This window comes from Candoia aspera, chromosome 4 (assembly GCF_035149785.1).
Source record: "Candoia aspera isolate rCanAsp1 chromosome 4, rCanAsp1.hap2, whole genome shotgun sequence".
In the NCBI taxonomy this organism is placed as follows: Eukaryota; Metazoa; Chordata; class Lepidosauria; order Squamata; family Boidae; genus Candoia; species Candoia aspera.
The window spans coordinates 87,357,603-87,381,383 of record NC_086156.1 but is presented as its reverse complement, the minus strand read 5'-3'; the positions used below and the strand labels follow the sequence as shown (position 1 = coordinate 87,381,383).

The 23,781-nt window shown below is 42.4% G+C and overlaps 2 protein-coding genes across 3 annotated transcripts; both read right to left on the bottom strand.

The window, feature by feature from the left end:
* Window positions 1-451: 451 nt before the first annotated feature.
* Window positions 452-7,519, bottom strand: JOSD2 (Josephin domain containing 2). Its single transcript, XM_063300962.1, has 5 exons — window positions 7,423-7,519; window positions 5,705-5,890; window positions 3,102-3,227; window positions 2,437-2,631; window positions 452-2,064 (listed from the first exon to the last, which is right to left on the bottom strand). Exons 2-5 carry the CDS (start codon window positions 5,845-5,847, stop codon window positions 1,962-1,964), a joined length of 567 nt encoding a protein of 188 aa, XP_063157032.1. The 5' UTR covers window positions 5,848-5,890; window positions 7,423-7,519; the 3' UTR covers window positions 452-1,961.
* A 2,531-nt stretch (window positions 7,520-10,050) lies between these two features.
* Window positions 10,051-23,499, bottom strand: ASPDH (aspartate dehydrogenase domain containing). Of its 2 annotated transcripts, XM_063300960.1 has the most exons (8): window positions 23,390-23,499; window positions 22,151-22,213; window positions 20,562-20,706; window positions 19,084-19,168; window positions 16,400-16,549; window positions 15,432-15,658; window positions 13,996-14,135; window positions 10,051-11,690 (listed from the first exon to the last, which is right to left on the bottom strand). In XM_063300960.1, the coding sequence occupies exons 1-8, from the start codon at window positions 23,466-23,468 to the stop codon at window positions 11,653-11,655; spliced, it is 927 nt and encodes a 308-aa protein (XP_063157030.1). In that variant the 5' UTR covers window positions 23,469-23,499; the 3' UTR covers window positions 10,051-11,652. The 2 variants fall into 2 exon arrangements, with proteins under 2 accessions (XP_063157030.1, XP_063157029.1); XM_063300959.1 differs by lacking the exon at window positions 23,390-23,499 and having other exon boundaries at window positions 22,151-23,352.
* Between the last annotated feature and the right edge of the window lie 282 nt (window positions 23,500-23,781).

Here is a 23,781-nt window from a genome sequence, read left to right as displayed (position 1 = left end):
CAGTTCTTGATGGGGATATGGGGCATTTATGCAAGTCCTTTATTCGTTTGTGAAGTGGTGGATGATAGGCACTTTTCCCTTTCTTTTCCCCCACCCCCCAAATCAGCCCAGTTGCCTGCAACTGCCTTCGTATGTCCGAAACAAAGTTCTTTTTACTGGGCTCACTTAGCCCTTAGTATTGTCACATCAATTTTCTATAGAACAGGGTTTCTCAACCTTGGCAACTTTGAGCTGTGTGGACTTCAACTCCCAGAATTCCCCAACCAGCATGGCTGGCTAGGGAACTCTGGGAGTTGAAATCCACACAGCTCAAAGTTGCCAAGGTTGAGAAACCCTGTTCTATAGAAATAGTTGGGAGATATCAGCCTCCTGGTGGTCAATGCAACTTTCTACAGGAATGGGTTATAATCTTCTCCTCCTACTCCAGAATCACATTCTACCAGAAAACTCATAAACTCAAGCACGTGTTTATTTCTTTTGCATCATTTGGTTTCTCCCCTTTCAGGTTTTTTGTAGTAACATAAAACTTGGAAGGTTTATGTTTATTTTACATCACAAAATGGGCAATGCAGCCCAGAGAAGCATAAAAACACATAAAAACTGGATGATGAACTGGGCAGTGAATTAGTCTCCTATGTCCTGACCACTGCTTAGCCCCCAGGCTAATATTTGAACTTTCTACCATATACTCTTTTTTCTCTGGCACAAGGAAGTTTTTTTTTTCCTTTTGAAATAAAGGAAACTAAGAAAAAGCAAAGGTTTTTGCTTTCTGGGAGAGGACCATCACTTGTTTGTCCACTGTGCCAGATTCTTATCCATTAATCATTATGTGACAGTCAAAAATTCAGCAGGCACAAGTACCCCTAAAACAGGGATGGAAACCTACTACCCTCCAGATAACGCTGAACTAGAATTCCCAGGAGCACCATTCAGTGAGGAAGGCCACTGCCTTAAGGCATCAATCTTGGGAAAAATCATCCTATTGAATTTTTGTCAGCCAGAAATAAAAGGCACAGAAGCCCCTTAGGGGCTGCACAGTTACTCTCTGTTACTACTACTCTCTTCTCCTAAACCATGATTCTAGCAAAGTGTTCTTCTCCCCCTCTCAATTTCTGCCTTCTTGACTTCAACCATAGCTACCCCAGAATTCTTAATCCTTTCATTTTTCCTCAAGCAGCCTCACAAGAAAACGCAAGATAGTCAAAAGAAGGCAGGTCTTTAGGCACACCTCCCCGCAACTGAAGTTATCCTGCTTTTCTTAACATTTAACAGTTCTTAAGCATCTCCTCATTCTCTTAATCCAAGTCCCAATCAGTTGTTCAAAAGGCTCTGCCTGACTTCTCCAGTATTTTCCAGAGCAGCCTCCTCCAAAATCAAATCTGGACTCCTTGAGGCAAGGTCAGCAGAAACTGCTTCACCCAAGGAAAGTGCTGGATGTATTAGCAGAAATGGCTTTTACAGACAAATCCTGAAAAGACAAAATCATGGTCTGCTGGGGCTTAGCAGTGAGACCCACATTCCACTGATGCATTTATATCATGGACTGCCACATTCTGGGGATGAAAATGAGAGATGGGCACCACCATCAAGCCCTGTTCATAAAACTAACCCCCAACTTGAATGATCTACTTGACTGCTAAAGGAAGATCCTATATAGATATAGATATGATATAATTGGCTATGCTGGGAAGAGATCCTTCACCATTAGGTGCCACGTCCTTTATTCCATATCATCCCAGAAGAAACCAAGCCTTTAAAAAGCAAGCAGAGATAGAGAGAAGCCAGGACCATTTCTTGGAGAGGGGAAGATGTATTCTATCATCGGCACCCAGAGTGGCAGTATAAACAGGAATAGAGTGCTCCCATCTTCTCCACAACATATGCAGCAGCCGGTGCAAAGGAGTGCAGCAGGGAGAAAAAAAGATCTTTAGGCCAGGCAGTTTCTTGTGGGAGGCCAGAGATCACCTCACAGTGCTCAGCCAGGGCCTGGCTTCACCTGCCTCATGGGGCACAACCAACAGCAACTCACAGGGGCCCTGGGAAAGCACCTCCTGGAGAAATACCCTGCAGAGACAGAAAGAACATGTTAGGGATCCTGCTGAGTGAGCCCCCAACCACCTTTTTCACCATCCCAGCACTCTTCTCCAAGGACCTCAGCTTTCTCCAAGCTTTGTCCTAAACATGCATAGCAGGATGCTGTTCAGAGATGTGGATGTGGCTACCCAGAGCAGTCGGTCAGCTTTGTCCCTTTTAGCAATTTTAATTTCCATATTTTGATATTCAGTTTCCATGACATGATATCTGGCATTACTTATATGATATACTTTGGAGAAATCACTTTGAATTCACAGTATGGAAATAAAAAACAAACAAAAAAACAAAAAAACAGGCAACTACATGCTTGCAATTACACCTTGACCGCCACCCTATTGGTACCTGAGGTCAGCTTCACCACCAATTGGTGCCGGTGCCTTCAATTTGGAGTCAAGATTATAATAGATGCCATCAAGCTGACGCACAGCAATCCAGTGGCGACGCCTCACCGGAAGAGACAGGAAGCCCAGGCACACATTGGAAGGGACGTTCATGATGAAGCCAACCAGCCCTGCCAGGGACAACTGCTCGAGGGGTCTATGACACAAAGGGAGACAGGAGCTTGGCAGAGCAACCAGATTAATCTGGCAGGAAGACGAAAAACAATTCTCAAATGGCCCAGAGAACAGGATGCTCTCACATCAAGGTTAAGCAGCTCCCAACTTATTCAATCTATCAGTGAGGAAGTGCCAAGGAGGGCCATGGAGAAAAGATTAGCAACCACCACCAGGTCATGCCTCAGAATGCTACAGTGTGGTATGATGTGGCCTTGATTGCAGTCTGTCATTTTTAAATTAAAAGCTGCCTTAAGCAATGAGGCATGAAGGTGATGGAGGGATCAGTAAAGACAGTTAGTAAGAGAAGGTGAGGGAGAATAAAGGAAGAGAGAATGACAGAAGCTTGTTTAAAAGAAGAATGACAAATTTAGAGCTGGCCGATGTTTGCAAGGCAGTCTGTTCAGAGGAATGTAGCTAGAAAAAAGTAAAGGGACAGGCTCCTCCCCTTACCTTCGTTTGTCCCACCAAATGGCTTCCAGCCCCACACTCTGAAGAGCTGCCATGATGACGTTGACATCATAGTTCCCTGTCCCCAGAAAGCTGCGGTGTGGATTCCACCTAGCCTCCGGAGCCAGCCTGTGGGGAAAAAGATGGGACCCATCACAGGAGAAGGTTTGGACAGAGAGGAAAGACACACACACACACACACACAAGTATCAAGGGCACATTTGGAATACTGAGGGTATGTTAGGCGTGCTCTCACAAAATGGCTTCCATAGTAAGCATGGCTGATCCATTTGCCAGAAGGTTAACTAGGCAGGGTCTTTGTTTCCATCCCATGGAGACCACCAAAATACTCCCTTTTACATTCCTTAGATTACTTTAGCTTTTTCTTTTTTCTGAACAGGCAGGCTCTTTTTCAAAGAAAGCACTGAGCTGCAATTACCTGTCATCTTTATTTTCTCAGGGTGCCTATGGGCACATCTGAGACTCTAAGGGCCATTCTTGGAAATACAGTTGATGCTGGGGCTGACACATCACAGCATACTACCTTTTCCCCATAGTAGGAATAGTAGGGAACGTTTGCGAGTTGCCACAAACATCCCACTGGAGAGCCCAAAAATAAGACAGAGGGGAGGCCTCTGTGCAGAGTGCAAATGATTCTCCCCTCTTAGGCAAGGAACTGGCGCCTGGACCTCCTTTGTGATGCTCACTTTCTTTCTTCCTTTTCCATACACCTTTCTGCACAATCTGCAGCCTACACAACCTCGTGCCCTTGGGAGGACAACTGTGATGACAATTCCCAGAACTCCTCAGTTGACATTGCACTCATACCTTAGTGCAATTAAGCCCAAGGACCTACCACAGAATTAGGTGCACGCGCTTCTGCCACTAAGCCTCACCTCCATCTTTCTTGGTTGCCTGCCTTGTGTCATAAGTCAGATTGTAACCTCCTTGAGGGAAAGACCTTTATTTCTGCAGTTATAATGCACCATGCCCATTGACAGTATTATGCTATTATTTTTCTTTTCTTATCTTCAGCTTGTCCAAAATAAGATGTGTGGGTTTTTAAAGCATGCATTTCATGTATTAACTTTTTGTTTATTTCAGGCTGGCAAAATCTTATGCTCCAGAGAGTTACTCCTGGAAATATATTGAGAATAAAGGATGTACACTTCTTTATATACAGCTGGTGCCTTGGCTTTTCCAGAGACTTATGGTACTCTAGGGAAGCCTCAGAGACTCCTACTTGCCCCAGAACAAGATTGTATAAATGAACAATAAATCAGCAGACTCAGACTGCAGCAGATTCAGTATTTCAGAGGCCTACTTGTAGCTTACACCTGCTTCCACTGAAATATTGTTGAATCTAAGATATTATCTTAATTGTACTAAACAATGTGTCACAGTTACCAATTGTTTTAAATGACTACATGAAACAATTCCTAGCCTCTTGTTTTATTTATCCAGGGCAAAATCTTCCTTCCCCATCAGACTTGCTTTGCCCTGAGCACAATTTGTCAGTTTCCACAGAAACAAAAAAAAGGCGGTGTCCCTTTCAAGGACTTGCAAATGCAAGCAAAAGAAAAGAGACATGGAGCCGCCGCCATCATCATCATCATCATCATCATCATAATCATCATCATCATCATCATCATCCTAAATAGCCTTTTTTTTAAAAAAGAGAGAAGCCACTTTATATTACTGAGGGAGACTTGTCAAGCCCAGTATCCATGTCCTACTACCAGGAGACCTGCAGAGTTTGCACTGAATAAGCAAGAAGGCCTGGAAGGGCATATTTTTAACTAGTATTTATTCTTGTTTTTACTGTAAACCGGACAGAGTCACTCTGTGAGTGAGATGGGCGGTGACTAAGTTTGAACTATAAATAAATAAAACAAACAAACAAAGAGATTTGGCTCCAGCAACATGAGTACTTTATGGGAGTTTTCTAAGATGAAGCTTATGTATAATTCACTGCATGCATAATTCCACATGGAACCTGGAGTTTATAGCCCTCATGATTCTCAAATGGAAAAAGGGCATGAAACCATTTCATTCCACCTCTCTCTTGTCAATCAGAGCATTCCACAGAAACCACAACAAACAAATCACCATCCTCCTACCTATGTAAAAGTGATTACATGTTTTCCTGGAATGTTAAGACTGAATATAGACACAATATTTCAAACTCCATCTTTCTCAGTCCTTCTCCACTTTCCTGAAAGTGTTCTAGGGCTACATGGAAGCCCAAGCAACCTTCAACACTTCCCCCCACTGAACATCAGAGCTCCAATCTTATTTGCAAATAAATGTTCAACCATTAGACTTACATCATGAAAACAGATGATGTATATACCAACTCGCTGGCATAAATGTCACATAATTAATTTTACACTGAAGGTTAGAACCCTTGGGATTTTTTTCTCCGCTGTGTTTTGACTCGTTTATTTTAGTTCCTCTCTGGAACCATAAACAGATGCTTGTCAGAGGATTAATGTTTTTAAGGATGATGTAAGTTAGAGCGATTCACTTCTATGAATATGCTCCCCAAAAGATCCTAAAATGGGGATGAGCAGCCCAAGGAGAGGCAAACTGCCCAAACCACCTACCTTTTACAGATTTCATCAGCCACCTCTTGGGTAAAGAGTCGTTCCTGCAGGACGTTGTTGAGGGCATGGACGGCACACAACTCCAGGCGCTGTCGCTCATGATAAAGTGCAGATGTCTCAGTTTGGCCTGGATTCCCAGACATCACATCCACGCTGGCCTGAAAGGCCGTTCCCAGGAGATCAGCCCTGGAGGAGAAAAAACAGTAAGAAAGGCATGGATGGAGAAGGCAGACTAATCAATATACTCCCATCAGTAGATGGGAAGGAGAGATTTGGCAAGTGGGTTCACAGCAACATTAGCCCAAGTGACTTCTTCACCTCTGACCCTTCTAGGCACCCACAGGTCTTCCCTTTGTGTAGCTTGTCTCACAGCTCTCCTTGTCCTCAAAGACACTTTCTTTTAGGCATCCTTGGTTCTCAAAGTCCACTCTCATTAGACAGACTTACAGCCCGATGCCTTTTCAACCTCTCTGCTTTCTCGCCCCCTCCCTTTTCCCATCTTTCTCCAGCTCTTATGCCTGCTAAGCTCTCTCTAGGATCATAGCAGCTCATCCAATAGATTCTCCTGGCTGCCCCACCCTTGTCAGATGCTAGGGAAGCCCAGTCAATTGTTGACCAAAGTTTTAACTTTCTGTTCATTACTGGCAACACAAATGCCCCAAATGCATCACAATATAAAACGTTTCCCAGAAGCCCAAGCAAATTATGGGCATCTCTTAAGCCCACAGGACTGGAAAAGCAACAGAAAAAAAGCCAAATTACTAAAAGAGCCAGAAGCCCAATGTCCCTTGAATTTTAATCACTAGAGTGGTAAACATGTGGGCTTGAAGCATCCTATGGGAGAGGGGCAGGGAGAGGAACATGGTGCCCACCAGATATTTGGATGCTACTGTCTGGGATTTATGGGAGCTGAAGTCCAGAACAAATGGATAGCATCAAATTGCTTTCCCTTGATCTACACAGATCAGAATCAACACAACAGCTCTGTTGAGACGTACACACAGATATCACTTCTTTCTGCTAGGAAATCATGTGTTATAGTTATCTATGGCATCAGTATCCTTTCTTGGAAGAACACTCACTCAAAATCTTCTGAAGCATCATATACAAAGGAAATAATTCTCCATAGCAGGCAAGAAACCGCCCTTAATATTTAAAGATCAGAAATGTTGTGGCACTGATCATCACATAAAAACTCCAGTTAGTACTGTACTGGCTAAGCTCCCAAGACAATCAATATTACAGTAGTACTTCATTTTATGATACTGGTGTATCTCTTTTAAAATGAACATTAAGTATCATAACATGCCAGGAAGACAGGTACTGGATTTATTACATGGTAACATACGGTACTCCTCACAAATTTCAGAATCTTAAGTCAAAATGAACTAGCTAAAGACAGACTAGAAAAGATATTCCCATAAACTGCAAATTTGCTCCCATAAACGGGTACGACGGATGCAAAGGTCTCATTATAACGCAGTAGCATTCTGTGCATGCTCGAAGATCCTGCTCTTCGGGAGGGGTTAACACTGCACTGAAGATCATCCTCGGATGCAAACCTAACCTCCACACCCTGCTGACTTGTTTCAAATTTCTTCCACCAACAAGCTAAGCAGCGACTCACCAACCTGAGCAACTCCCAATTACCAACTTGTACCAGGATGTGGGGGTGGGTGGAATCTGGGAAAACGCTGTCGCAGAGAAAATCAACTTACCCGGGAAAAAGCGAAAGTCCAATAAACGAGCCCCTCCACCATGACTGCCCCAGAAACGGCTGTTAAAGGCCAGGCTGACTGTGCAGAGATGGGGAAACTACTGCTCCCAGCAAGCCTTGGGCGAGAGGATAGAACTACAATTCCCGGTAGGGCTTACGCGTTGGGCGGAAGAAGGTAGGAAACCACACTTCCCAGAATGCAACAAAAAGAGAGGCAATTGCTACGACCTGTTTGCCATGGAAGTGAGCGTGGGAGGGAGTGTATTGATCTTCAGCAGATGGATACAGAAAGATGTTCGGCGTCCCTTATGATTCAGATAAGATTACAGTTCCCAATCGGCGGATGAGAAACACTGTAACCGGAAAGCACGTGGATTTGCAATCTTGGCACAATATTTCGTTCAACACACCCAGGACTGTTTGTTTATTTTATTTATTTATCAAATTTTATCACCGCCCATCTCCCCCCAAAAGGAGGGACTCTGGGCGGTTTAAAAGCAAAATAAAAAATTCAATACCATTATAAATACCATAAATATAAATAAGTTGCTTTATAACGGTGTTGGATTGCAACAGTTATATTCCAACCCAGCTGTACAAAATTTCAGAAGAGCAATTCATTCCAAGATTTAAATTTACTTCTTGTATTTTATGCTCGAACCCGATGCCCTTCATGGGCTGGACTGCAGTGCATATTATCCTCAGTCTGAATGGGTATTGGATGTTACCAGGTTGGGCAAAACAGGAAAGAATCTTTTGACACTTTTTAAAAAATATATTTTATTTATTTTTTATTTCTGGACTTATATGTCTGCCTATCTCATATAATGACTCTGGCTCACAACAACTTTAAAGACCCTTAAAGCTTTTTGAACAAACCTTTGTGCATTACAGAGCACTTCCTGTAATGATGGGAAGGAGAGATGGAAAAGGGGACAATGAAAGGTTGGGGAAGATTGTAACAGCTTGCATCCTTTTTTAAAAAAATGGATTAATTATTTACTCTGGTTTCTATGGCACTCTGATCAGAAAAGACTGAGCAGTTTATATAGGAATCATAGTAACAAAAAAAATTACAATAAGCAATTACTGTACCAAAGGCAGAACACATACACTTAACGAGGGATCTCCACTGAGCAAAACTTCTCCCAGGGCTCTTCCAAAAGCCATGTTTTTAATATCATCATCATCATCAACAACAATATGCCATCCAACTTTCAACCCCTCTCCCCAAAAAACAACCTAGGGAGGGGTGGTTGAGTTTCAGGAAGAATGCAGTTTCAAAGAAGGAGAACTGTGACAGACTCTAAGGGGAGGGAGGCCAGGAGAGCCTATTCTCCTAGATCTTATTCGACAGGTAGAAACCAATGGAAGTAGATGGTCTTGTAAATGCACAAGTCTTAAACCATGTAGGCTTTAAAGGTGACAACCAGCAGGTTGAATTGCACCTTGAAGGTAACTTGTAACCAGTGTAGCTCCTGAAGTAGAGGAATATTTATTGAGTTTCATCACTCAGGCTGCAACATTCTGAACCAGTTGAAACTTCTGAGTAGCTTTCAAAGCCAACCCCTTTAGAGTGCACTGCAATAGTCCAAAAGTGTGGCAGATGTTCTATACATGTAGCAAACTACCATTGCAACCTTGTTTATAGTATGTTACATTGGATTTCTGTCTATAAATGACAGACTCTGGTAAGAAAACAAAGGCAACAGCTCTTAAGCCAGGAATAAGCAGTGTGCGGCATATGAGTACAAATGTGCTCAAGGACACCTTTCTTGAGGTCTGCATAGCTTCTGGCCCTACCTGATCTTACTATTTAATCTTTTAATTTAAAAAAGAAAGATAAATAAATAGGAAAGGAAAATACTGCCAAATGCCAGGTTTTACAGTCATCTTCATTTACAAGAATGTCTCTGGTATGGACAAGCATCCTGACAAAATAAAAAATGAGGGTATAATTGCAGTCCAGTGTTTTGCTTGGAAATGTGTCTATTGCCTTACTGTGGAGGCATCCAGAGAAACAAGAGGAAGTTTCTGTGAGTATTGGCAGTATATTTTATGCCACCGTGGCAGCTATTTTGTGAACAAATAGCTTCCATCAGCCATTTGGTGGGTGTTTATGACATGCTGACAAAATTCTAACTATGCCTATCTGTCCAAATGAGTTGCTACCTTTGCCTTAATTTCATACAGAGCTGTAAAATGCTGAAAAGACACCCAACAGTTTACAACAGTTTCCCTAAATAGATAAAAATCTCCTTTGAGGCCTAGTGAGGTCTGGATATGCCCAGTGCAGTTTTCTTGGCAATGGCCTAGTAGTATTTTGTTCCCACCTCCTTCTGGGATGTTTTTCTGCTTCCCAGTCTAGTCTAATGCTTCTGAGCCTAGTCAAGGTCAGCCTAGCAGTAGCACCTGCTAAGACCTTCACATTTTGAATTCTGGAATTTGCAATCTCAGCATGGTTGAAAGATGCTAAAATGGGGGAGCATGCTTTGTAACATGAAGTAATATTGCTACAATATGTATTTTTCACCAAGTATATTGGGTAGCATTGAACAATCTTTTCAGACATCCTCCCGCTATTATTCCCCTTTGATGTTTGAAATAAGTAGGACGTCTTACAACTTAATAGACAGCAAAGTGTTTTAATTTCTTCATAAAACAGTGTTACTCTGAGTAATAACATTTAATGATCATTATCATTGGTTCAGGAGATCTAAAGCTCTCAGAATTTTACCTAGTAGGACCTTTGGTTTGTCTTAATAAAGGTACTGCCCTAAACATTGTGAAATTACTTCAGTTGGGTACTAATTAACTCCTGTAGATTTCAGGTCACACCTAGGACTGGTGGAACAAAGAAGCTCATAATGGCAGACTTCCTTATAAGAATTCTTTGAGCGACAGCTTCAAGTTAAATACAAATGATATCATGGAATTTAATAATTAATGATTCTTTTCAATTTAAATAAAGGAGAAGTTGAGAAGAGAATATTAAGGAGGCTTGCTGTGTAATCTCATAAATATTTGGGAAAGCAGATCAGATTTTTGCTTCTGTCTTAACTGGCATTCTGCGTTCAGCTTTAACAGGAGACTGGCCAACTTTCTACTTACAAGTGCCACTTACAAGAGCCATTTCCCACATCTCTTCATTCAGGAAGTCCTTTCTTAAATCTGAGAGCTGCCTTTGCCCCTTCGAAAGGTGCATCTGAGCGACACATCAAAAAGTAGTGGATAGGGTCAGGATAAGAATTAAATTTGAATTAACTTTCTTTACTAGAACTATATTGTAAACTAATTTTAAATATAATTAATTGGATTACTGTTAGTCATGAATTTTATTATGTCCTCCACCTGTCATGTTAAAATTGACAATTTGGTAATAACTTTTGGAGGCACTCATGGCTTTGGAAGGCCACATGGGGGCCCTTGGGCTTCAGGACTCATAGCTCTGCTCTGTTCTCAAATGCTCAGGAATCACAAGAACAGCTCCTTTGAGACACCCCTCTGATAAGCATAGTACAACCTGTTCTCAGATAAACATACTGACAAGTCTTTAGCATCTGCCTAAAAGCAAAAATGATATTCCCAAGCACAATTGTCACCGTGCCTCTATAGCAAGATTTATGGAGAAGAATGAGATGGGATTGCAAGAACTCGAGCGACTGAACATTGTTCCATTTGAACCACTTTATCCCTATGGCTGGCTGGGAATTCTGGGAGTTAAAGTCCGCACATCTTAAAGTTGCCAAGATTGAGAAACGCTGGTCTAGAAACTAACCATTACATGTATATATGTTTGCAAGCTATTTTTGTGGACGGTGGAGGGAAGCCAGATGATGGAATGAAAACCATGGTCAGCTTGGAAAGCAAAAGCCATCTTTAGGGCAGCCTTCCCCAACTTAATATTCTCCACAGGTATTGGACTACAGCCCCCATCAATGAACTCAATCAACTGCTGTGCTGAGCAGGAGTGATGGGAGATGCACACCCAACAGACCTGGAAGATACCATATTGGGAAACACTGGTTTTGAGGAAACGGACAAAGGCTTATGAGATTGGAGAAGTTTGATTTCTTCTACTGACAGACTGAAACCCTCCAAGAAGATATACGGGTTGGGCTTGTTTTGCTTCCTTTAATGTGGTGCTTGTACCTTCCCTGGTCTTCCCACCCATTGAAATGACCCTCCAGATATCTTCTGTGAATCCTCTTAGGAACAGATGTCATAAGACTCAGCACAGGTAGACTCGGCCTCCATGCCCTTGGCACGCTATAGGAAGGAAAAGAGAACAGGTCACCCAAGGCCTGGGTTACTGCCTCTGTCCCACAAACCCGATTCTTGGCAAACTCCCTTATCCAGATTGTCTGAAGCAGAGTTTTGCTTCCATACCTATGGAAAAATAATCAGATTCCCTCAACCCCTCCCTGTTTGCTAGAAGTAGAGAAGTTGGGCCCTTTTGAAAACCAAAGCTGAACTCTTGAGAAAGGGAGTAAAAAGTTGTGTGAAGAGAAGGGAAGAATCTCTTCAGCTTCTGGTTTAAAAAACAACAACAACAGATGCAAGCACTTGTGCTTCAGCTTCAGTGATCAGGTTATCCTAAGGAATAGGTAAAACTAAAAACGTTTAGCTAGAAATATTCTTTAAGACTACTGCTTATTTTAACGATGTAAGGAGTTAAGTCTATTATCTCTGGAGATTATTCCTCTTATTCAAGCTCCGTCCTTGTATGTTTTATGCAAATAGGCACCTCTTTACATCAGAGTTGCTTCTGTGTTAATAGTAGAATGAATAACTTGTGAACTACTTACAACCTTACCTTTTCTTGCTTATTTTTCTATTGGAGATCTTTCTGAGATGCTGTATGTGATTTAAACAGCTTTATATTTTTATCTCCTTTGCCATTCTCTTTTGCCTTTTTAAAATAAAGTTTGGTTCTATTTATCTCTTGTAAAGTTGATCCATCTCTCCATGTAGGAGAGAATGCCTGATTTCCTACTCACACACGTCGATGCTACAGAGGGTGACATTTTTATCATCCCCACCCCACCCCGCCTTTTACTAGGTGCACAGGTTGTGGGAAGCCTACCTGTTTCACATGCTGAGATTTGAGGAACGACATCAGGTAAACGCATCCCCTGGGAAGGCAACTGTTGGCAGCTCTAACTACCAAGTCATATGCCAAGGCAGGAGATGGAACTAGGATGGCTTTATGGAAAGGGGGTTGAAGACTTCCATCCGTTTGCCATACAGGCCAAATCCTGCTACTACAGTCCCTCCCAAATATTTGGGGAGAGATGACTGAATTCAGTGGGACTTTTGCCCAGGTAGGATTACAGCCTTTGCTCTTCAGTTTTTATTATTTTATTATTTATTTGTTAGACTTATATCCTGTCTCAAAGTGGGTTACATGGGGATCTCCACTTTATCCCCACAGCAGTGGCCCTTGAAGTAGATGGAGCTGAAAAGAGTGATTGGCCTAAAATCACCCAATGAGGTTCCATTTTGAGGGCTTGAGCCTGAGTCTCCCCAGTTTTAATCTAATACCTTAGCCACTATACCACACTGGCTCTCTGTCTATGTTTTCTTATAGTGACTCCGGATCACCATTAAGGATAGTTCAGAGATCACTCTAAGCAGGAAACAGATAATGTACAATGGAAATGAAGGAGTGACCAAGGCACATGATCTTCCATTCATTAGAAAGACTCATGGTAAACAATTCTAGAGCCTTTCCTCAGTTCCTTATAGCAATAGTAATGAAATAATTATAAAATTACTGCTGTGGTACAGGTAGGATTGAACCTTGGTGCCCAAGTCAAAGGCCCAGGAACCAAATTACCCCCTCCCCAAAAAAGAACCAACAACAAATCAGATGTGGCATAGGCACCTGAGCTGGCATGGGAATGCCAAGGCTTATCAGGAGACAACTTGCTACATTATTCTTTCATCTTAATTTTTAAAAGCTTTTATAATCAGGGACCAGCCAATGGTGTACCAATACCCATTTTATACCTTTTTTTCTGAAACATAAATGTGCTCATTTCTCAGTAAGATAAATAGTTCTGCAAAGGGGACCCCTATTAGTCCATTTTATCCCAGATCTAGCTGCATCAGTGACCACACTGCTGTTAAAAACTAGTTTAGAATAGTAGGGCAATCTGATGTAAAAGTAGACAGGGCCTTGTACTCTTAAACATGGTATAGAAAAGCATATTTAGCAGATGTAGCTTGTAATGCAAATGTAGCGTTGAAATCCCCACGTCTGCACAGCTATCAAAGTTGCAAAATTCTACAAAGCAGGGTAATAGTCAACTGGCCTTCCCCAACCTCTTGCCCTCTAGAAGTGTTAGACTTTGATTCCCCCAATCCACCCAATCAGCAGTGAGCCTGAGTGATGCTGGGTGGAATTTAGGAAATAACTATCCAGCACAACTGGCATGCAAGATTGGGGAAAGCTAAATTCCAACCAATAATTACAGGTATTGTTTGAATCAAAGTCATGACTGGAACAAACAGATCCACAATCCAAATGTAGGCTTCATAGATTCCGGATAAGGGAGGGTTTCATCCTCACCCAACAGGCTGCTCCAGAAAGCAGCAAAGGTGGCTGACCCTGTGACAGCCCCACAAGCAGCTGGGTTCTTGCGACAGGTACTGACTGAGAAGCCTCCTGGCCCAGTTGCTTCAATCATCACCACATGGTAGTCAGGGAGGCTGCAAGAGAGAATTGTGCTCAGTTAGACCAGAGGTTTAGAAGAAAAATGGCACAAAGCCATGAGCTTGCTGGCACATGCTTTACACCAGTGTTTCTCAACCCTGGCAGCTTTAAGATGGGTGGACTTCAACTCCCAGAATTCCCCAGCCAGCATGCTAAACTTTAAACACAACTTAAAGTTGCTAGGGTTGAGAAACACTGCTTCACACTATAGGGCAGGGGGACCTATCGCATTTTGAGATCAGGTCTTGAGCACTTTCACAAAATGGCTACCATGATACATGTGGCCAGTCACTGTGGTGGATTTTGGCGCTGCCGCTGGTTCTCAGGAAGGAGGGAGCACATTCCAAGGAGATAAGAGGATCCACAGTCCGGGGGGCAATGGTGGGAGAACAAAGAGGTTCAGGATAGCCCTGCCCTAGAGTCTCCCAGGTCATTTCCCCTTAGGTCAGTTAGAGTAGCTTTAGTCTGGCAAGTTCTGTCTGTACGGTGAGGAGTCTGACAACATTGAGGTCAGGCCCAGCCCAAGAACGACGAGTCAGTGCATTCAACTCTAGTTCCTTATTTGTTCTCACCATACAGACAGAATCTTGCCAGAGTAAAGCTACTCTGACCTAAGGGGAAATAACCTGGGAGAGTCTAGGGTGGGACTATCCTGAACCTCTTTGTTCTCCCACCATTGCTGTCTGGACGGTGAATCCTCTTATCTCCTTGGAATCTGCTCCCTCCTTCCTGAGAACCAGCGGCAGCGCTGAAATCCACCACATCACCCCCCGCCTTCAGGGACACATTCCGTAAGTCACAATATATCTATTTATCAGAAGATTGCTTTCCACCACCAATGGTAATCCTTAGAATATTCCCTAAAAACATAAGTTTCCTTTTTTTTCCCCTTGGCATCATGGGTGTCTGCAGAATAGGGTAAAAAAAAGACAAGATGGTGGCTACCACGGTGTGATCAAAGGTCCTCCTTTTTATGAATGTCATGGCCACCATCTTGATTTTTCTGAACACACAGTGCTGACACCCCTGCTTGGCATTCTCCCAAGCAAATCACTGGGCTTTTTTTTTTGCTCATTTGTTTTTTTCTGAGAATGCCTGCAGGTCCTATTTGGGAAGCAGAAGAATTCTTGTAAATAAAGATAAGGCATCCAGGTTTCTCATTTAATGTTTTAAAAACTGAAATAAACTTTTATTAACAAAATGAATAAAAATCAGGTGTGCAAGATGTGCATTAGGGTCTAAGAGAGGGGTTCATGGGTACTAGGTTGCCTACCCTTGTGTTCAAGACTCACTTAGGATCTGCCACCAGACAGCCTTTCACACCATCAAAGCCCAGACTCGGGGCAGCAATACAAGCTGCTGCCATAGTGTTGACATTATTGGGGGCCAGGGGACATAGTCTCCGCACAGGGCCGTTGTATAGCACCACACGTTCCTCCTGGGCTCCTTTTGCAAGCTCCCCAAGATGTCCACCCAACCGGAAGCTGTCCGGGTGTTTTATCATGGTGACTGTTAATGCCTAGAAAAGGCAAAACAGAGTGCAAGAGAAGTCACAAATCCTTAAATATCCCTTTCTTTCTAGCCTTTTAACTTGTAGAATCCCAATCCAGAGATTTCCACTTCTGGATAGGAATATAAAAAAGTGCCTTACATTAAGTCAGAGTATTAATTGGTTTTGTTCTGCGATGTATACATTGTTTGGCTGACAGTTTTCCAGTGTTTGGAGTCTTCCACAGCTGTGACTGATGATGCCATAAATCAGATTTTAGAGATTTTTTTCATGCAAAGCACATGGTGACAGTCCAAAGAGGATGAGAAACACAGGCTGCAAATAACCTGCAGCCCCATTTTTCACTCCCTGGAGCTTTCAATATAATTTGCCAAAACTCTAAAGTCATCTTTCTGAACCACATATGAGTCTGGTCAGTATTTGAATCCCAATATAGCATATATGCTACCCTGAGTTGTGCGTGCTTGTGTTTAACTTAAATTTATATGCTGCTCCATTTCCAGAAACTTTGAGTGGCATGTAACTAAGAACAATAACTCTGGCAGAACCAGTAATTGTCCAAACATTTATTTCCAAATTTCCTTTTATCAACAAACACTTCTTCATACACCAACTTTTCCTATCTGGAGTTAGGGTACAGGAATTCCCTATTGCAAGCCCCAAGGCTGAGAATTCTGGAAGAAGCAGTCCCACTTTTATATTACTAAATTGGGAAAGGCTACCCTATACCATTTCTCTGTAGGAGCTTACCTGGAGCATCCCTCCATCATCCAACCTTTGAATGTCTTGGCCACCCCACAGAGCCCCACTGGGGATGTAGAGAGTGTGTCCAGCCATCTTTGCCACTTTGCATAATCTAAGCTCTGTGTCTACATCTGCTAGGGCTGTTGGTGATCCCACCTAGAGGACATGGAGATATTTGTAGTGTTGATGTTAGGCAGCCTGGGAGAGGAGTGCTTTGGGACAACATTTTTATTGATCCTCCCCAATTATTGAGTACAAAATAATTTAATTTGATTAGACAAAGGAAAGGGAAACAGGGAGTGAGTACAGAGAGCATAGTAAGTCACAATATGGCTTATTTGGTTTAGACTAGCCTTTTGCAACCTGGCATTCCAAATGTGTAGATTTCAATTCCCAGATTTCTCAGTAATGGCCATGCTTAGAGGGAATTCTGGGAGTTAGACTACATATCTGGAAAATGCAAAGTTTGGAAATGCTGGTTTAGACTTACCATATTCTGTGACCCGAACTCACATTGACACTTACTGGGACTCCAAGATTTGTCTCAAACCATAATTGTCAAAACTCAGTGGCATAATTTTTCTACCATTCTGACATAGAAAACATGAAGACAGTACCACAAGTCTTTAAAAGTAGGCTTAACATAACCTACCAAACAAAGAAAATAGTATCAAACTCTCCCCCAAAACACCAGGACAAACACAAATCCTGTCCCTGCCTATATACATGACACAGTCGTGCACACTTTGCATTATTGGCTTATTCACTGTGATCCTTGATCCCTTCCGAAACATTGAGTGGTCTCTGGTCACCAAAAAGTTCCCTACTCCTGCTAGGAACCATGGGTTTAGAGTCATCTGCATGTCATGTCTGGAGCAACATGAAGATGCTGCATGGATTGAGGCAGGCTGAAGATAGTCTAAGGCAGTGTTTCTCAACCTTGTCATCTTCAAGCTGTGTGGACTTCAACTTCAACTGTGTGGACTTCAGCCATGCTGTCTGGGGAATTCTGGGAGTTGAAGTCCACACAGCTTGAAGATGACAAGGTTGAGAAACACTAGTCTAATGTGTTGTGGCATTAAAGTGGTCTTTTCACCACTAGCATGGCAGACTACCTCCCATATGGACATTTTAGGGTTCATGGGGGAGGAGCCTTTGGAACTTGACAATCAGCCAGGCTTCAGCTGGCCTGGCAAGTCTGCTATGAGGTAACCCCCTCTCCTGTAGCTACTGACCTCTGTGCCTCCATGGCCATTTGTGCTGTGCTGTAGCTACCAGAGAGACCATATATCCTACCAGCTCAACCTATTTCTTCTTGGTTTTTGTGGTTTGGATTTGGGAATATCAACCTGGTAGAATACAGGTCTTCCAGGAGATCAATATTCTCCTTGGTAGGCAAAAATAAAGGCTCTGTAGGATCACGCGGCAGCCCTCCTTCTCCATCATATGCTGTACTCTTCTTCTGGAGGCAAGAAATCATGTGATGATTTTTTTAAAGTTCAGTTTATCAGAATATCAAAAGGTTTTAAAATTTCAAAACATAATTACATGACTTTCAGCCTTTGGAGCAGGAATACATAACTGCTGTTTGGGATGCCGGGTGTCTAGTGCCACACGAAATATGAGGCTTTCTGCAAGGGCTTCAGAGAGGCTCCAAGCAGCTCCTCCAGCAAATCAACAAATAACGAAGCAGCTTCCGATCTTCTTTACAGTTATAAATGCATTTATATTTTATCCTCTCTCTATATAGTTATATCATGGCTCCCTTCTTTCCATACTGTACCTTTTCTAATCGTCGAACCCATAAACCACAATTTAATTTTTTTCCATTTTCAACAAAAGCTATAAAGGGTTTCCAGTCACTGAGAGTGGGGCATATTTTAAGAGAGTCCACTTTCAGGGACAAGAGGAAGGCAGAGGAACTTAAGATAGGTCTGGAAGGACTTTGGGGCCAGAGTTGAAGAGATCAAGAAAAATAAGCAAAGATGGGGAAAGAGGTAGCATTTATGAAACTGGAAACTACTACTCATGAATGACCAATGTATATCTTGCCAGATGTTGGATTGTAGCTCCCAACACTGCTTCTCAGGGCTATGTATGCATAGAGTCCTAAAGGATGGACACACTAAAAAAAGTAATGCTGAATGTCCACTGGAATAAATTGATTCCTTCAAAATGCCTGCAGGAATATACACTGAAGTGAAGAATGCCCCCTGCAAGATTTATCTCTGACCATTCGGAAAGAAACCCTAGGCATTTGGTACCTTTGTTTTTAAATAAACCAAGAAATCCCCAACCTGGTGCCCTCTGGGTGTGCTGCAATTGCAAATACCCAAATTAGCACTGACCATGCTAGCTGGGAATTATGGGAGTTATAAACCCAACACTTTGGGAAGACGTTGGCTATGCTGGCTGGGAATTATGAGAGTTGCAACGCCAAACATCTGGAGGGCATTAGCTTGGGGGAAGGTCATCTGAAGGGTCAAAAAGGCAGAAAGGCAAGGAATGTTGATAGTAGTATGGAGATAATCTGTCATCAGATGTGTTTCCAGCAGTAGAATAGGTGGATAAATATTTCATTCAACCAATGAAAAGATACATTTTGCCTGACCACTTTGAAACGTATTTGGGAGAAGTAAGAAATATGTTGATGCTACCTGCCTCTATCTGTAGGCAGCTGAAGTCCTCACCATAAAATCTGCAGCTTTAAGAAAGAATTCCCCATAATCTTGGGCAATGCAGGGATGTGCCACTTCAACAATGACATCAGCATGGCTTTGGAAAGAAGCAACAAAAATAATAACAAGAGGCTAGTTTGATAGCACAGTCAGCAGTACAGCACCTGTAACATACCTAGATGGCATCCATTTCCCCTTCAGTTTTTCAACTACTGAAAAGGTTTTTTAATGGCCCAAATCTTGCAAGATCACTAAACCTCACAAAATAATGGTATTCTTCCATAAGTTCACATGAGATCCACACAATATGCTTTCTAGTTCAGTCTTCCCCAGCTTGGTTGACCCATAGGTATTGGGTTACAACTCCCCATTATTCCCCAGCCAGTACAGTAGTGGCAACACAAACTAAGAACGATAATTGCAGTCCAGACATCTAGGGAGCATCACATTTGGTCAGAGAAGGCTGGTCTAATCACAGAATCTTCCCCAGGTTGGGGAATGCTGAACTATCCTGATCAATAGCAGCACTCCAGGGCTTTAGACAGTCTTTCCCGGCCCTGCCTAGAAATGCCGAAGTGTGAATGTGGGATTTTCAAACTGCAAAGTATGCATCTTTATTAGGTTTGTATCCCACCTTTCAAGGCAACTAAGAAAAGTGAAATTCAAAGCAAAAGACAACTTAATGATCAAAACATAAATGCAGAGTTGGTCGAACATCAACTCAGGCAGTCAAAACGGATAAATGCAGCAAGCCATAGATCAAAAGGGTATATTTGCAGTGGCTGTAACAGTCAACTTAAAACATCAAATATCTGTTTGAATAAATATACCTTGGACTGCCAGTAGAAGGTCATCAGGTAGAGCAAGATCAGTCTTCCTTGGCAAGAACTTCAATAGAAAGCTTGTCTCCCAAACGAGGAGACTGTAATGTTTTTGACACTGGCCACATTGTGAATCATCAATGCAAGGCATGTCTACTTAGACATGTTCATTCAATGAGACTCAACAATGCTCAGTTTGTACTCAGATAAGCCATATAGTGTATGTGATGATGATAATAATCCATTAGGTTATATCTCACCTTTCCTCCATACATAGCATTGCCTCCTCAAATTTTTCCACAACAAGTCTGTGAGATAGGCTGAGCTGAGAGATAAAGATTATTCCAAAATCACCCGGTGAGCTGAGGAAAGACTTGAATCCGGGTCTAACACCTTAATAACTACATTGCTAAACAGGTGGGAAGCACTCACACTAACTGTATTTACTTAACTGATTTTTAATTTTATTAAAATCAAACCTGGTTTTTGTCCTGGCCCCTACAAGACATTGGAGCAAGGCCCCAGAAGACTACACAAAGGCTGAATGTGGCTTTCAGCTCAAAGGACTTATAGATAGCAGCTGGAATGTTGAGAACATTCATAGGCCTTGAGGTTCATGGTGAGTTCCTTCTGCTCATTTCTGCCAAGTGAAAGGGCTTGTCTGCTCACCGTTCCAAAAAATCAGTCAGCTTCCCCAACCTCAGCTCTGCTGGTACAGTGTCTTCCATCTTGCTGGCATCCCGGTTCCAAACAAAAGCCAGCTCCAAACCATGTTGGAAGCCTTCTTCTTGGACTCGTTTCGTCAGATATTGGCCTGAAGGCCAAAAATGGAATAGAAACAAATCACCATTGTGGAATTAGCTCTCTCGTGCACCTGCCACGCTCCAAATCTGGGAGAAAAACCACCCTTAAATGCTGGCATAATTGCCACAATTTTGCCATGATTTTATTCTGAGAGTGACTCAAAACCAAGGATTTCCTTTCTTTAGAAACTCCAGTGGGGGGAGGCTGTCATGCAATGGTTGAGTTCACACACATTAGATTTAGATATAGCTTGCTTAATCATGATTGATTGAATAAACTATAATATGCCCAAGCTAAGCCATAAATCATGGTTTATACAACACTAAGCCAAAACCAAGCAAATCACATTATAGCTTAGCACAATGGATGTGTTTTATGAGCTTCTAGAAAGATTTGTCTGACCACCAATGGAAACAGAATGCTGAGCAATACATTCATCTTTTTTCTGATCCAGCAAAATAAACCCTGTGTAGTTAGGGGGGGAAAACCACATGTACAGGAAGGTAGAGACCAGTTTTACTAGCCCAAAGCAAAAATCAATGAAAAAATCAGAAGGGGTGTTTAGTGGATCCTGACAGTTACAGTGAACTAATCAAAACTGAAATAACAGTTTAGCATTTGCTCCAGGTCAAAATCAAGACCTAAGAAAAAGTATCGGTTTGAAAAATATGAGAATGTGAATCTTTGGAGAAAACCATTTGACTGCCTCTAGCATAGAAGTGGGAACTGTTGGGGCAGCTAAAAGCTGTGCTGTTTTTAAATGGTCTCCCTATGTCCTAAAAGATAGGGCAGGTGGACAACCAGAGTGGATAGGGCCAACATTTGCAGAGATTTAAGGTACACATTATACCCCTTAATTCCCCTCTCCCCTTGCAAAAAATTAGAGTTTTTAAGGGTTGGCATAGTTCTCTTAAGCTTCTGCAAAGTCCCCTGCAACCCCACCCCGCAAAAAACCTCCCCCCTTCTCTCCCCTGAAGATCCAAAGCATTTAGCCCACTCTGGCAGTGCTCTGGGGAATGCAGTTAGTGGCACATGTTGCCAGGCGGTTATCCAGGCTGTGAGAAGCTCTGACACATCCCAAGGGAGCCCTGCCTTCCCCTATCACCCACCCACTGCCTTCTTTGCCCCTACCAAAGGCAGTCGCCTGCTGCCTTTCCTGGAAAGATGGTACAAAATTGCCAGAAAATGAGCAAACAGGCTCCATTCAGAATGCTTCTAAAAGTCATGGTATCTTTCCCAAACCAAGTCCCATTCAAATGTTTTAGGAACCACACTTATTTGTTAAAATGTACTTTTGAAATAAAAAGATACCCATGTTTTTGCAAACATCTGGCAATCTTGCTGTGAGCAGGCAAACATAATAAAGGCAAAAACTGCATGTTGCTTGTCTGCTAGCAGACCCAAAGGGAATGGGGAGACTGATCAGACAAATATGGCCAAGAAACTCTACTTACCTAGATGTCCGTAGCCCACGATTCCAACCCGCCTCTTCCTTTGGCCCCCAAACATCCTGCCTGCTATGAGGCAATATGGATAAAAACAGGCACAGAAAGTGTTACAGTTTGCATGACAAAGATAGAGCAGAGCCTGAGGTACTGCACTGGATCCCATATTTAGGCCCCAGGGTATTTCATTTATATCTAGCCTTTCCTTGTGTTGCTCAGGTTACCTGTCTTCCTGCATACTAATTTTTTTTCCTTGTAAAGTAGGTTATAAGTCAAGTGAATGCCCCAAAGCCATCCAGTGAGCTTCATGGTTGAATGGGGATCTGAACCTAGATGTCCTTCTGGTTCAAGGCTCTGACTCTAATACACTAGCTTGACTGCTGAGCAAAACCACTTTCGCTGCACTTGGGAGGAAAAGAATTGCAGTTAAAATGTGCAAAGTGCACATATAAACAAGAAGTTGCAATACTATAACTGTGTGAAATGAGGCAAACCTCTTAACATGTGTGTAAAATGGTATATGTTGGCTGAGGGCCTTAATGGCTGAGGATGATGGGAGCAGTAGTACAACGTGCCTTGAGAGGCACTAATGTGTGGGGTGGTGTACTCAGAGATAAAGAGATTGTGCCCATTTGCTACTTCAAGAAGATGTTTTATTAGTTCAGTGACTCAGTCATTCATTGCTGGATGTGCAAATGGATTCACTGTGAAGCATCAGAGATGAGTCAGAACTTCTAATCGGATTGCTCATTCACACACACAAGTCATCATTTGATGTTGCCATTAACAAGTGATGGATAAGTAAGCTCTGGGAAAGTATCTTGGTTTCCCATTCCCTACTCATCTTCTGAATCTTCAGTTTCCAGGTGCTTCCTCTATATGACCTAATCTAATCCATTATTCCTTCTAATTCCATGCTCTGGCTGCATGAAAGGGAAGCTTGAGAAAACCTTGAGGTCTGCAGAAACAGAAAAAATACCTTTGGGACTTGAAGTTGGAAGAAACCCCCAAACATCCTAATGTGGCCTGAGGGTGTTTGGTCTGCTGGAATGCTGACTATTCAAAAGGAAGAGAATAGAATGAAGAGGCCTGAATCCTGAATGGGAACACTCCATGCTACAACATACTGTTTCAACTCCCACTCACTGATTTACTTTGTTAAATACCCTATCTTAATATAGCATTTACTCCCCCTCTTGCTTAGTACCTATAACCCCAAACTCCCCTTCATTTGTTGAGGTGACTCACCTGGTTTAGCTGTGCTCGGATAGCTGCAGGATAATGGGGAAAAAAGAGAAATTTGTCTGGGTGTCCTTTGGTTGATCATTCCTGGAGGGGCATTAATGATTAACCCAGGCTGGGCCTGTAACCCTTGTGGAAATGGGCCACTTGCAGAATTTCTCAGAAACAAAGCTGGCTGCCTCTTTGGCTGATTTGGAAATGTGGCCACAACATCATACATTCATCACAACAACTGTAACTATCCCACATCATATGCTCCTGAGTATCAAAGTCTTAAGTCCCATTAACTAAGCTGTTATAATGGAAGTAATTCACACACTTGACTGAAAATCAAGTTTTAATTTGGGGTCCCCAATATAGTGTCCACTGCACAGAAATATCAATGTACTTGTAGATAT